Raw genomic sequence first — 15673 nt, forward strand, 5'->3', positions numbered from 1 at the left:
TTCACCACTGCAGAGCATACAAAGGTTCAAAAACAAAACTAACTCCTAATCTCCCAAATGTCTGGTTTATGCCTATTCCAGATGACGGTGTTATTTAATTCTGACCTAAGATTGAGGCACTGCTATATCTATTAACTTTAAAATATGCACACATCGGGCCAAGATATTTTTTCAATTGCCCTTTCTGAATAATTACAAAACAAAGGACAAGAAATGAGCTGAAAAAGAAAACAGACTTTTAGAAAAAGGAAAAAAAAATGGCAAAATAAGTTTCTATTAAAAAAAAATTTTTTTAGCTTTTTAAACAAAAGTGTAATACGAAGACTATGAATTCCTGAAATAGTAGCAAGACAGAAATATTACATTGTTCAAAAGCTAGTTTACATACAGCTTATAGTTACTCATATCTCAAGAGACGTTTCCTGCAAAATACTTTCACATGAGAATGTTACTGAATTTTTTTTCCCTAAGACTATTTTGCAAATTCTAAAAAAAAAAAAAAAAAAAAAAAGCAGCTGAGTGTCTCCACTTTAGGAAACAAGTAATATATGCCACATATTTAATAAGTGGCTGTTTGGGAAATATAAAGTATAAATAAACTTATATTTTACTTACACTTTTATAAGTGAGTCAGTGGTCATGTTCAAGAAGACTAAGCTAAACGAAGATGACCACTCTAAAGGGCTTGTGGCCCTTTGTAAATGTCTCCCTTAGCTGAGCCCCTTTCTTTCTTTAGGCGTTGTCAGGATATTAGGAAGTTAGGCAAATTTGGCCATAACACTTGAACCAACTTGACAATAACCATTTTATTTCTGTACTTCCTTCAAACAGCAGTAAGATGTTCTCTCCTCTCTTCCATGTGCCTTGTCACCATATTTTTAGGGAGACATTCTATTCTAAAATCCAGCATCTAACAGATTTCACCCCTAAAATATTCATTCTTCTACAAAGAAAATCTGAGCACCTACTATCTGTAGGTCCTTGCACCATGAAATTAATGGCTTTGAACCTACCCTTACAAAGTTCATTGTCAAAATGGGAAGATGGTCATATTAAATACATTCAATACAAGGTCAGAAAATCCTGAGTGCTGCCCACATGACAGGAACAGATAAAAGAGCTGTAGGCATCAGAAGAACATTTCTCCTGGGCCAATCAGAGAGAAGGCTCCATAGCAAGGGGAAAACATTGCAGTTAGACCTTGAAAAATGGGTAGGAGTCAACATGTTTAGAGACTTGGAAGAAGGGCAAATGAGGCAGAAAAGTCACCTTACATAAAAGAGGAAACAGAAGTAACCCAGTTTGGCTGAAGTAACAAGTAATATTTAAAGGAAATATAGGGAAGCAGGGTTATAAGACCAGATTGTTTTGAAAGTCAGATTGAAGAGGGTGGATTTTATATTCCAGCAATAAAAAACACAAAGGCTATTAAAATATGATACAACCCAAAATTAGAGGCCGGGCGCAGTGGCTCATGCCTGTAATCCCAGCACTTTGGGAGACCAAGGCGGGTGGATCACAAGGTCAGGAGATCGAGACCATCCTGGCTAACACGGTGAAACCCCGTCTCTGCTAAAAATACAAAAAATTAGCCAGGCGTGGTGGCAGGCACCTGTAGTCCCAGCTACTCAGGAGGCTGAGGCAGGAGAATCGCTTGAACCCGGGAGGCGGAGCTTGCAGCGAGCTGAGATCGTGCCACTGCACTCCAGCCTGGGTGACAAAGCAAGACTCCGTCTTGGAAAAAAAAAAATACAACCCAAAATTTAGTGGACAATATACAAACCAAGAGAGACAAAAACTAAACGTACACACACTCCTCTGAAATTCTCTTTACAACTCCTAACTGAAACCCTTAATAATTTTTTAAAAGGCAGAAATCTCTAAACTGAAACTACAGTAAAAAAAAAAAAATATTGGGCCAGGCGCGGTGGCTCACACCTGTAATCCCAGCACTTTGGGAGGCTGAGGCAGGCGGATCACGAGGTCAGGAGATTGAGACCACCCTGGCTAACACGGTGAAACCCCATCTCCACTAAAAATACAAAAAATTAGCCAGGTGTGGTGGTGGGCGCCTGTAGTCCCAGCTACTCGGGAGGCTGAGGCAGGAGAATGGTGTGAAAAAAAAAATTTTTTTTCTGAGGTCAATTTCCTCTCCCTGCCTGCAAATATACAATTATCTCCCTTATTTATAAAAAACAAAAACAAGACCTTTATGACCCTGCTGTCTATACTGACCATTCTCTTTCCTCAAGTCTTTCACATCTCAAACAAATGGCCAGTACCCAGAAGATGCCTTTATTTCTTTATGACCTACCCCTGATTCAGGGCTTCCACCCCTACTACTCTGATCTTAGTAGTGCACTCTCAGTAATGACTTCCTTTACAAATTCAATAGCCTGCTTTTTCTTCATTCTCTCTGAATCCTGTAGCTTTTTACACTCCTGCCCCTAAAAATTCTCTTGTGCCTTTTCATCACCACTGCACTTTCCTAATTATCCTACCTCTGATGCAGCCTCTTCTGACTCCTCTTCTTCCTGACATTTCTTAATTGTGAGTTTCCCAAGCCTCAATTTGTGGTCTTCCATTCTTTCCTCTCCACACTCTCTCATCTTTTGGTTAACTGTTCTTACCTCAAATCTTCAACTAGTTCTAGGCAGCCTAGCCATAGTCCCAGATGGCATTTCTAGTACCATTTGCACTAATCAGTGGCAAAGGTATTTGTTTTTCACAACTAGTCTTTACTTCTAAAAGTAGTATTTTTTGCAAGCGGTTATAAGTAATGAGTGTAGGGGACCGGGTGCAGTGGGTCACGCCTGTAATCCCAGCACTTTGGGAGGCTGAGGCAGGCAGATGACCCTGAGGTCAGGAGTTCACACTCGGCCTGACCAACATGGAGAAACCTCATCTCTACTAAAAATACAAAATTAGCTGGGCGTGGTGGCGCATGCCCATTATCCCAGCTACTCAGGAAGCTGAGGCAGGAGAATCTCTTGAACCCTGGAGGCAGAGGTTGCGGTGAGCCAAGATGGTGCCATTGCACTCCAGCCTGGGCAACAAGAGCAAAACTCCGTCTCAAAAAAAAAAAAAAGAAATGAGTGTAAATTTCAGAAGTTTATAAAGTCAGAGTATACAGTCAAAGGCTATCAGGCAAAGCTTGAAGATTTAGTCAAGTTTGGAAGGTCAAGCTAAACAAGGTCTAGACAAAACTTAAAGAAACAACAAAACAAAGTCAGGCACTGTACGTAGGTCACAATGACTGTATAACTAGCTTAAAGAAGCAATGAACAAAACTTTCTTTGCTACACCTGCCCTATCCAGGTCAAGAGTGAAGCCCAAGCCTGAGGCCTCAGATGAAGGGAAGTGGGTGTGCCTGTCAGGCATGGTGTGGGATAAGGGAACAGATAAACTGCTGGCTGGGCGCAGTGGCTCATGCCTGTAATCCCAGTACTTTGGGAGGCTGAGGCAGGTGGATCACCTGAGGTCGGGAGTTCAAGACCAGCCTGAGCAATATGGAGAAACCCCATCGCTACTAAAAATACAAAAAAAATTAGCCGGGTGTGTTGACACATGCCTGTAATACCAGCTACTAGTGGGGCTGAGGCAGGAGGATCCCTTGAACCTGGGAGGCGGAGATTGCAGTGAGCTGAGATCGTGCCACCGCACTCCAGCCCGGGCAACAGAGTGAGAGTCCATCTCAAAAAAAAACCTGCTAACAGCTCCTCCTCAGGCATTTTTAGAAGGGTAGAAAACCATACCATGCATTCCAAGGAAAAGTAGGGAAAGATGAGGATCATCCACTCTACTGTTCTTTCTTCAAGTAGATTATGAAGGAAACGGTCTTCAAAATCAAGATAAAACTAACATGAAAAAACAGGTCGGGCGTGGTGGCTCACACCTGTAATCCCAGCACTTTGGGAGGCAGAGGTGGGTGGATCACTTGAGATCAGGAGTTCGAGATCAGCCTGGCCAACATGGTGAAACTCTGTCTCTACGAAAAATACAAAATTAGCCAGGCGTGTTGGCGTGCAGCTATAATCCCAGCTACTCTGGAGACTGAGGCAGGAGAATCGCTTGAACCCAGGAGATGGAGGTTGCAGTGAGCCAAGATCGTGCCACCGTACTCCAGCCTGGGTGACAAGAGCGAAACTCCATCTCAAAAAAAAATAAAAATAAAAAAGAAACAAGAAACATAGCTTTATTCATTATCTTTCTTCTTGTGGAATGTAGCCATGGACTATAAAAGTTAGAAATCAGTGACAATTTGGAGACTATTATTTCTTTTTATACAGCATTATGTGGCATTCTCAATACAAAGGACATCTCAAAGTTTAAGCGCTGGCTAAATTGTGAAACAAGAAAAGTCATTTCTATAGTGAGGAACTCTATCTGGAACCTATCTGGCTCTAACAAATAATGTACAGAACAAACAGCGTGCTTCCACTTCAGAGCACTTAAAAAAAAAAATCCTTTGGTGGTTCACTATCCATGCTGGAACTCCAGAAGAGAGATAATTAAGTTTTCCTACCAGGTTAGGGAAAACCCTACAAACCAAAAAAGGGGATTTTCCATAAGGTCTCTATTAGGCTAAGGCATACTCCTTTGTCTAATACCTTAAAGATACCTACAAAAACTTTTTCTTAGGAGCTCAACCTAGTCGTACCACAACAACGAAGTGGGACTGTTTCATTTTAAGCTGTGGCTCTAGTTTGACTTATCAATAAAATCTGAGAGGTAACAATTCATTGAGAGGATCATTGGGACTAACTAGATTTTTCCCTGTAAAACTGAACTTGATCATTTGGAGCCCCTGTGAGCACCTCAGAGGTTAAAATCCCAGAAGACAAGTATTCTGCCTCTAACTCTTTAAGTGAGAATAAGAAAATACATTATAGAAAGTGAAAGTTGGCCAGGCATGGTGCCTCATGCCTGTAATCCCGACACTTTTAGGAGGCTGAGGCAGGTGGATCACAAGGTCAGGAGTTTGAGACCAGCCTGACCAACATGGTGAAACCCCGTCTTTACTAAAGATACAGAAAAAAATTAGCCAGGCATGGTGGTGTGCACCTGTAATCCCAGATACTTGGGAGGCTGAGGCAGGAGAATTGCTTGAACCTGGGAGGTGGAGGTTGCAGTGAGCCGAGATCGCACTACTACACTCTAGCCTGGGTGACAGGGTGAGACTCCGTTTCAAAAAAAAAAAGAAAGAAAGAAAGTGAAAGTTGCAAACACTTCTTAATTTATACACACAATCAGTATTTTAATTCCTAAGAAGGAACCATTAAACTCTAGAAACATCAAAAATAGATTATAGAATTTTAAAAATCAAATTATACTTATGGCTAACTGCCATGACAGCAGTCACACAAAGTTTCAGATGCCAAAAACAGCCAACTAAATAAAACAGCACTTGATTATCAACACTCTCTTTCTCTTTTTAGGACATCTCTAAATTTTCACGAGATGGTTTGATAAAACAGACATGAATGATGAGAACTAAATAATTTATTAATGTTATTAATGTTGAAATAAAATACAATTATATAGAACTACACATGTCACAATCCAATGGCATTTGTCATCTCTAAAATAGAAATCTTTTTGAGAAATGCATGATCATTAAGCATTTAAATTGACAGTACTACCTGATACTTACAGGCTGATATGGTTACACTCTCCAGCTTTCTTTACCCCCGAAGGCTTTATAAAAACCCTTGAGGAAAATGATTTAAATATAAATTCATGGTGTTAACTTTGGCTAATTTTAGTTTAAATCACACATCACCCAAACAACATTATCATAGCACTTTAACTATAGGCAAAATATGTTTTTAAAATAATGAGGAAGGGCCGGGCGCGGTGGCTCACACCTGTAATCCTAGCACTTTGGGAGGCCGAGGCGGGTGGATCATGAAGTCAGGAGATCGAGACCATCATGGCTAACACGGTGAAACCCCGTCTCTACTAAAATTACAAAAAATTAGCCAGGTGTGGTGGCAGGTGCCTGTAGTCCCAGCTACTCGGGAGGCTGAGGCACGAGAATCGCTTGAACCCGGGAGGTGGAGGTTGCAGTGAGCCGAGATCGCACCACTGCACTCCAGCCTGGGCTACACAGCAAGACTCCGTCTCAAAAAATAATAATAATAATGAGCAAATCTTCTAAAGTCTATAATGCTAGATACAAATTTTCAACTACTTTCTCTCTGAAAAACTTCCATCAGCTACAATTGGATATGGTCATACCAGATACAACAATACACAACAGTAATCCAAAAGTAGAACTGACTTCCACTAGATATGGAGACCTGTGTTATTTGTCATTCTCAGGTTTAATAATATTTGCAAATACCTGACATGTAATGTCCATTATCACAAGAATACATCACCTCAATATAATACAGCCCTGAGATTAGATCTTAAAATGAGTAGCACAGGCCAGGCGAGGTGGTTCATGCCTGTAATCCCAGCACTTTGGGAGGCCGAGGTGGGTGGATTGCTTGAGGTCAGGAGTTCGAGATCAACCTGGCCAATATGGCAAAACCTCGTGTCTACAAAAAATTAGCTGGGCATGGTGGAGTGCGCCTGTAGTCCCAACTACTCAGGAGACTGAGGCACGAGAATTGCTTGAGCCTGGGAAGCAGAGGTTGCAGTGAGTCGAGATCGCGCCACCACATTCCAGCGTGGACAGAGCAAGACTCTGTTTTTAAAAAAAAAAAAAAAAGATGGGTAGCACAGAGCAGCCACCTATTTATATCTATTAAATGCCAGGCACTGGAGAGAGTACCAAAAACAGAAAGGGTTTTATCCTTATGTAGCTTATTTTGTTTATTGTCTGTCATCCCTCAGAGACACACACAAGATCAGACCATGAAGAACCACACTAAGGAATCTGGGTTTTATTCCAAGTGTGGCCAAAACCCATACTTTTAAGCAGAGAACTGCCAAGATCTGACTTAGGTTGTTAGAAGGTCAAGAAGGTACCAACAGGTAGACAATGGAAGAAACCCAGCAAAGAGGCTGATACAGGAACTCAAGCAAAAGAGGGCTGGCTTACAGTAAAGACTGTGGAAACATTAAGTGGACAGATTCGACGTCAGAATTTTGGTGTCAGATAATCTTCACTTTGAGCCCTTTACCATTTACATCCTTGGGCAAGTTACTTACATGCTTTCAGCCTCAATTTCCTTACTTAGCAATGCTTGTAAAACTCTATCACATAGAAAATACACAAGTTATTATGATAGTACTTTGGTAACAAAATTCACTTGAAGGAGTTCAAATAAACTGACTTCCTTTTCCCTCACACCAACATTAGTAATGTTTAGCAGGGTTCAATAGCAGTCATATATAAGTACCACATTTTGCTTCATCAAGAGACGAGTTCCTGTTTCTCACAGAACTTACACTAAAACTGCTCATAAATATACAGGAAGCAAGGTGTTTTTCTCAAATTAATAAAAGTCTAGTTAGCACATTCAATCTGTGTTTTCGCATGCATTCTTTTACTTGCTCAGTGTATGTGAGAAAAAAGGCTATAAGCAGAATCTTGTAGTTAAATTGTGATAAAGATTCTGGTGTTACTACCAATTATCTCAATTTATTCTGTTAATAACTTTTATTTAGAACTTTAATAAAGGATGGCATTCCTCATTCTTGCAGCACTGGTACATCAGGAAACCAAGTTACCAAAAGCCCTCTTTGATAAGTACATGGGTTATAAACACTTATTTTTCATTCAGTAGCATCCTCCTTATGTTTAATATTATTTCAACAAAGGATGAACCATCCTGAAATTCAGTGTCATATTTACCACTTGGTATTTACTAAGCTGGGGCTACGTGTGCTACAATGTGCTAAGCACTATGGGAGAACCAAGGGTAATGTTATATGGTCCTTACTCTCAAGGAGTTTACAATCTAGTTAGATTAGGCATTTCCATGAGATAAGGAAGGAATTATGCAGACAGAACTGTAAGTATTAAAAATAAAAAGATCGCTGGGCGCGGTGGCTCACACCTATAATCCCAGCACTTTGGGAGGCTGAGGCGGGAGGATCACCTGAGGTCAGGAGATTAAGACCATCCTGGCTAACATGGTAAAACCCCAACTCTACTAAAAATACAAAAAAATTAGCCGGACGTGGTGGCACACGCCTGTAATCCCAGCTACTCGGGAGGCTGAGGCAGGAGAATCACTTGAACCCAGGAGGTGGAGGTTGCTGTGAGCGGAGATCATGCCATTGCACTCTTGGGCGACAGAGCAAGACCCTGTCTCAAAAAGAAAAAAAAAAAAAAGATCATTTTCATATGGGGTGGTCAGAAAATGCTTCGCAGCTAAGCAGAATTTGAGTTGAGCCCTTGAGTACAGGATTTTGATAGAATTTGCTAGGAAGAGAACAAGCACACATGAACTTACATATAAGGGCTTTTTTGAAAAAACTTTGTATTCTGAAAAATTAAAACATGTAAAAGTCAACAGAATAATAAACCTCCATGTACTCATCACACAGCTCCAGTAATGATCAACTCATTGCCAATAATTTACATGTCTTACTATACGAAAATCCTAAGGGAGCCCATCTGCATATGCCTTTATATTCTTCACTGACTCCATCCTCAGACAAATCTTTAGTGGCACAACAGTCTCCACAGTTTGGTTTTTCCAGAGGTCACATACAAATAAAGCACAAGTCTGTTTAAAAAAAAAAAAAAAAAAAGGCAGGGCTGGGCACTGTTGCTCACGCCTATAATCCCAGCACTTCGGGAGGCCAAAGCAGGCAGATCACTTGGGCTGAGTTCAAGACCAGCACACGGGCAACATGGCGAAACACAATACAAAAAAATGCAAGAATCAGCCGGGCGTGGTGGGGCACGCCTGTAGTTCCAGCTACTCAGGAGGCTGAGGTAGGAGGATCGATTAAGCCCTAGAGGCGCTGCTGTGATCTTGCCACTGCACTCCAGCCTGCATGACAAAGTGAGACCCTGTCTCAAGGGAAAAAAAAAAAAAGAGATCAATTGCCGGGCGTGGTGGCTCACGCCTGTAATCCCAGCACGTTGGGAGGCCAATCCCAGGCAGGTTGCTTGAGGTCAGGAGTTCAAGACCAGCCTGGGCAACATGGCAAAACCCTGTCTCTAGTAAAAATACAAAAAATAAATAAATAAATAAACTAGCAGACGTGGCTGTGCACGTCTGTGGTCCCAGCCACCTGCGGGGCTGAGGCAGGAGAATCGTCTGAACCTGGGAGGCAGACGCTGCACTGAGCTTAGATCGGGCCACTGCATTCCAGCCTGGGCGAAAGAGTAAGACCCTGTCTCATAAAAAAAAACAAACAAAAAAAAAAGTAAATCAACTCTTGATTTTTTGCACAAGCCAAGGGAAGAGTGACAAAGATAACTGCAAAATGACAGATAATCCAAAAATCAGTTTACACAGACTACTGGAATACCTTTTCCATACTTATATTTCAATAAGAATGAGTAAAATGATGGGAGAATTCATGTCAAACAAAATACAGCATCACAAGTGAAGTACTTTAAACATATCACTTGGCCTCCCAAGCCTAAGTTTCTTCCTCTGTAAAATAGGGAAATATCACCTACCTCAGAAACTTGTGAGAATTAAATGTGTATATTTAATGCCATGTGTATAGTTCCTCATTTTATTATATTATTAGTCAACTGACTCAGGAACAACTATTAAATAGGAAGCTGTGGCCGGGCACGGTGATTCACGCCTGCAATCCCAGCACTTTGGGAAGCCGAGGTGGGCAGATCACAGGGTCAGGAGTTCGAGACCAGCCTGGCCAACATGGTGAAACTCCATCTCTACTAAAAATACAAAAAAAGCCGGGCATGGTGGCATGTGCCTGTAGTCCCAGCTACTCAGGAAGCTGAGGCACAAGAATTGCTTGCACCCGGGAAGCGGAGGCTGCAGTGAGCCGAGATGGCGCCATTGCACTGCAGCCTGGGTGACAGAGCGAGACTCGGTCCTAAAAAAAAAAAAAAAAGGAAACTGCCCGGTTTCCCCAGTCTCCCCTTATATGCCACCCTCTTTCCAGATAATGTAAAAATTTTCTCCATCTCAAAACCTGCTAAAGGTTGAGGGGCTAAGCTCCCTGATTTCAAGGAGTTCCTTTGCCTGTAAAGCAAACAGAGCTGACATTGAAGGAAGTATTTTAGTAGAATAAATTTGTAAACTGTCAAACTTCACAAAGTAATCCCTCCTTAGTAGAGCCAACTAATATCAGAGAGAGGTAGTGTGTGTCCAACCTACCTAGTAAAACATTTTCATTTTCCCCATTTCTTGACCACTGAGTTTCCTATTCTTTCAACCATCCATGGCCTCTGTACAGCACAGTAAAAACGGCAAAGCAGCCATTAGGACTCTCAGAGCCACAGCCATTAGGGCCAGAGTATGAGAAGGTCAAGATGAGTAACCACAAGGCATGACAGAAACACCTTTACCTTCATTTCTTACTCTGTCCAGAAGGAAGCTGAAATTGTAATTGTGTTCCCTACGACCTGCTACTGAAAGGCAGCTGTCACTCAAAACTATGAAATTAGCTTAAACCTCTTTTTAGAGCACGTGCTCACCAAGATTTTAATTCTTCCTTTAGGGTTACTTTGTCTCTCAGTTACCTCCTTCTTGAGACTGCACATACATCAATGAAGTTCCCTTAAGAATTATCATCTTCAATCCCCAACTCCCTTTCTCTATGTGAAGACTCAATGAGTTATTGACTTATAACCTCTAACACTATAAATAATCCACTCAAAGTCTTCTACCTAAAACCATTCCTTATTTTCAGATATTACCCATTTCTTGGATGTTTCTCTAGGATAATTATAATTAATGTAGTAAGATCTGTGGCACTTCACAGTTTGCCAAGTGCTTTCTAAATGTACTCACTGAATCCTTACAGGCTGTGGAAAAGGTAATTCCCTCTATTTTATAGGTAAGGAAAAAGGACCGAAGAACTCACTATCATGTCGTAACAACAAAGCAAGTTGGTGGCAAACCGGACCTCCGAAATAGGTCTTCCAACTCCACACGCCATGCTCGTCCCATTCTATTATGCTCTTTTCTAAGAAGGGAATGTCTACAGTTCTGTCCCAAACCACATTTGCTTCCAGAGTAAACCATCTTCAAACCATTTCTCTAGATTGCAATCAGGTCCCCCACTCCTACAATCATGCCATTTCTTGCTTCCTCACTCTCCAGCTATGACTTCCTTCTCACTACACGATTTCCACTCTTCATGAATACTGCCATCATTCCTTCAACCCATCCTGCAAATATCCCACCTCTACATGCTAAAGGGAGGCCCCTTATGTTCCTTCCCCCAAACCCTGGCACTCCCTTCTCCGGATATGTAGGTTGTCACCCCATAAACTACACAGTAGCTTGTCGCCCCTTAACGAGCTACTTACTAACTTTAAAAGCCCCACAGAAATGAACCTAACTTGCAGGTCCTCCACCTCCACACTTGGCCCTGGGCGCCATTCCTCTGAGAATAATAGTACCAACCCTTACAAAGACTGCCCATGCCCCACTGTCACCAACGAACTCCTTTTCCAGAAGGAAAAGGAAACAGGTTCTTCAAACAGGCTCCTCTTCCAACCTCTTCACCAGGGACTCCCCTCCAAGGTTCGCGGACTCTCCCTTCGCAGTTTTCCTCCCCTCACTCCCGGGCCTCTGCCCACCTCACCAACTCTCTCTGCGCTCCCTGTCCCAGAGCCAAGCAGCGGCCCCGCAGCTGCGGCGGCTGCTCCACTCTCCCAACTTAGAAGTTCTGCCTCTATCACCTGTTCTCACTAGAGCTTCCTCTCAGCCCAGCGGCCCACCTTTGCCCTGGCCTGCCTCTCTCCACCCTTTCGAGTCCTCCTGCCCAGGAAACACCCCCACGAGTCAGTTCCGGGGTGCCTGTCGGATTCAACTTCCCATCCGCGGGATTCCCACCCCCGGGGTCATGCTCCCCTTCTCCATCACCTGCTCCGCCCATAGCCAGATGACATCCGCCGCTGCCTCCTCCTCCATTCCCCTTCTCGGACGCCGGGTCCCCGGCCACTCACCGCCTTCCGTGCGCTCCAGCCGCCCCCTCCGGTGGGGAAGAGGGGGGCGTGCACCCCAACCGCGCCCCCCCCCCCACGACACGCACCTGTTCCTCCTCCTCTTCCCCTCGGCGGGCCGCGCCGGCGCCCCGACCCCCACCCTCGCCGCGCCCCGGCCTCCTGGAGCCCCGCACTCACCACGAGTAGGTCTGCTCCGCCATGGCGCTGCCTCTCGTGGGCTCCGCTGCAGGCTGTGGCCGGGCCCGGCGGCGGCGGGCTCGCTCGGGCCGTAGCTGAAGGCGCGGCCGGGGTCCGGTGCTTGCTCGCTCGCAGGCTGCACGGCGGGCCAGGAAGGCGGCTGGCGGGGAGAGGCCGGGCTCCGAGGCGGCCCCGCTCCCTGGGCCCCGGGGCGGGGCGGGCTCCGCTCTCGGCCTCCCTCACCCGCGGCGGCGGCGGCGGCTCCGCTGCAGCTCCAAACCCAACATGGCGGCGGCGGCGGCGCGGAGAACAAGGGGGCCCCGGGGCGGGCGAACGGCAAGACGGGCCCGCGCTCACTGCGCGCGGGGCCGCGGGAGCGCCGCGCTCGGGCGGCGGCGGCGGCGGCCGGGGGACATGGCCGGCGGGCGGAGGCGGCGGCGGCTGAGGGGGGCGCTAGGCGATGAGGCGAGGCCACTCGATCACACCCGCCGAGGGGAGGAGGGGCGGGGGCGGGGGCGAGCCTTGGGCCCGCGCGGGTCACGTGCCCAAAACACGCTCACGTGATGCGCGTCCCGCCCCTCGAGCCGGGCCCATGCGCGGAGACATCGGCTCCTGGGTTCTAGGCGGCTGCTGTTCGCACAGCCGGAGCTGTTGGGCCGCCTCCCGCTGCCTGGTGCCTCCCCCCTCCCCACGCGGAGATGTCGCCTCGGGTACCCTCTTCTGCCCCTTTCTGAGGGGCTGCTGCACCACCAATCGGGAACCCCGATGCGCGTCTGTTGGCTGTCACTCAGCTGTCAACCGTCAATCAACAGTCTGCTGGCCACGGGCGCCCCAACTGTCAGTCAACCTGTCAGTCAACGGGCAGAGGGCTGCATTCCTTCGTTCGTATGTTCCTTGGTTCGTTCATTCAGGTAGCAGATATTCCAGGCAGCCAACCTTTATTGCGCCCGGGCCCGGCACCAAGTCGAATACCCCACGCTTGCCTTCACAGAATCAATCAACAGGGATTTGCTGGGTGCCAACCATGTGTCAACTCACTCTGCCTTCCTAGAGCTTACATTCTAGAGGAAGAGACATAGTCCAAGCCCACAAACAGGATATTTCAGATGCTGCTAAGTTTTACAAAAACATATTTTATAACACAAGGTGAGGGGACAGAGAGTGAGTAGAGGTGTGGGTTACTTTAGATAGGGTGGTCAAGGAAGGCCTCGCTTAGGAGGTGACATATGAGCTGACATTGAATGATGACAGAGCTGGCCTTGCAAAGATCCACAGGAAAAGAGTTCCTGGCAGAGGGAACAGCAAGGGCAGAAAGCTCAGGAAACCGTCCATTTGGCAGTCTGGAAACAGGCACGGAAGTAAACAGTAGAGCTAGACCAGAAACCAACAGAGTGAATCTGGGACTTAGAGGGAGAGAGGACGGAGAGATTAACTGAGGCCCCAGGTACTGGGGAATGCTTCCCCAGGAGTGGATGAGGCCGTCTGAAAGGGTGAGAGCCTTATCAAAGAAAAGGCATTCTTTTGGCCGGGCGCGGTGGCTCACGCCTGTAATCCCAGCACTTTGGGAGGCCGAGGTGGGTGGATCATGAGGTCAGGAGATCGAGACCATCCTGGTTAACACGGTGAAACCCTATTTCTACTAAAAATACAAAAAATTAGCCGGGCGTGGTGGCGGACGCCTGTAATCCCAGCTACTCAGGAGGTTGAGGCAGGAGAATGGCGTGAACCCGGGAGGCAGAGCTTGCAGTAAGCCGAGATCGCGCTACTGCACTCCAGCCTGGGCGACAGCGAGACTCTGTCTCAAAAAAAAAAAAAAAAAAAGAAAAGTCATTCTAGGAAGAAAGAATGGCGTGAAGTAAGGCCCAATTCCAGGTGAGCTTGAATCCGAGAGTGGGATGGGTGATTTGTGCTGGAGTGTTGAGAAAAGATACTGAGAAGGTGCACTGAGGCCAGACTTTGAGGGCCCAACTAAGCCTCCCTGCCAGTTACTGTGTTCATGAATAAAAATAATTAACCAATGCAGCTTCAGAATTTAGAAACATGCCTGGGCAACTCTCCTAGACACCCCTCCACCCCACCCTTCACCCCCCAGTTTCTCTGCAGAAGGCGAAACTCACACACCTGAAACCAACGTACTCAAGCTTCTCTGCAACTTGCCCAACTTTAGGCCAGAATTTAGCTCTGCTCCAGTTTCCCAGGGCCTGCCCAGGCTTACAGGGAACACCACACCCTGAATCTATCTCCAAATGGATCAGTTGGCCATTGCCCATACATCTGCCGCTTGCCTGTTCCCCAAGGGAAACCCTTTAAAGAGAAAGCCAAGTACACTTTCCCTTCAGAAGCAAAGCCTTCCTTCCTTATTCCCCCACTGCTAGGTGCCAGGACCAGTTAGGTTCCAAGTGTTTCCTCCAAAGCTCTATCAGAGACCCTGGGAAAAGGCTCACTGATGAGATCGAGGTCCAGGCCGGGCGCAATGGCTCACGCCTGTAATCCCAGCACTTTGGGAGGCCAAGGCGGGTGGATCACGAGGTCAAGAGATCGTGACTATCCTGGCCAACATGGTGAAACCCCATCTCTACTAAAAATACAAACATTAGCTGGATGTGGTGGACCATGCCTATAGTCCCAGCTACTTGAGAGGCCTGAGGCAGTAGAATCACTTGAACTGGGCAGTGGAGGTTGCAGTAGGCCTAGATTGCACCACTGCACTCCAGCCTGGAGACAGAGTGAGACTCCGTCTTAAAAAAAAAAAAAAAAAAAAAAAAAAAAAGATCGAGGTCCAGGGGAGGGTTTGAGGCAGGGCAACAAGAAAATATCAAATCACCAGGGACCCTTAGTCTTGCTGTTCACAGGAAGACATCAGTCTGCAAAGATCTGTCCAGCCATAAACCCACCGGATGCAGGGATATTAAGAGATGAGAAGGCAAAGGGGCTAAATTCTTTTTTAAATTTTTTTTTTAAATTTAATTAATTTTTTGTTTGTTTGTTTTTGAGACAGAGTCTTGCTCTGTCACTCAGGCTGCAGTGCAGTGGCGTGATCTCAGCTCACTGCAACCTCTGCCTCCCAGGTTCAAGCAATTCTCCTGCCTCAGCCTCCCAAATAGCGGGGATTACAGGCGTGAGCTACCACATCCAACTAATTTTTTATTTTTAGTACAGATGGGGTTTCACCATATTGGCTAAACTCCTCGAACCCCTGGCCTCAAATGATCTGCCCACCTCGGCCTCCCAAAGTGCTGGGATTACAGGCATGAGCCACCGCGTCTGGCCACGGGCTAAATTCTTGACATTCATTTAGCTCTCACAACGTTGCCAAGTGCTTTTACAGAAAGCTAACTGTGTCCTTGAACATGACACAGTCATTCTGAGTTTCGAAGGGGCACAGAGTGAGGCTTTAGGTCCCATGCGAAAGGCCAGAAGCCGTTGGAA

At 45.8% G+C, this 15673-nt stretch overlaps 1 protein-coding gene across 1 annotated transcript in view; it reads right to left on the reverse strand.

Annotated features, from left to right (window-relative positions):
• The window catches only part of SPPL3 (signal peptide peptidase like 3), a 141970-nt gene extending 129227 nt beyond the window's left edge, over positions 1-12743 (reverse strand). The window contains exon 1 of the mRNA XM_030821509.1: positions 12245-12743. Coding sequence (XP_030677369.1) covers positions 12245-12267 — 23 coding nt within the window. The 5' untranslated portion in view covers positions 12268-12743. The remainder of the gene's footprint in view (positions 1-12244) is intronic.
• Between the last annotated feature and the right edge of the window lie 2930 nt (positions 12744-15673).

This window comes from Nomascus leucogenys, chromosome 10 (assembly GCF_006542625.1).
Source record: "Nomascus leucogenys isolate Asia chromosome 10, Asia_NLE_v1, whole genome shotgun sequence".
Classification (NCBI taxonomy): Eukaryota; Metazoa; Chordata; class Mammalia; order Primates; family Hylobatidae; genus Nomascus; species Nomascus leucogenys.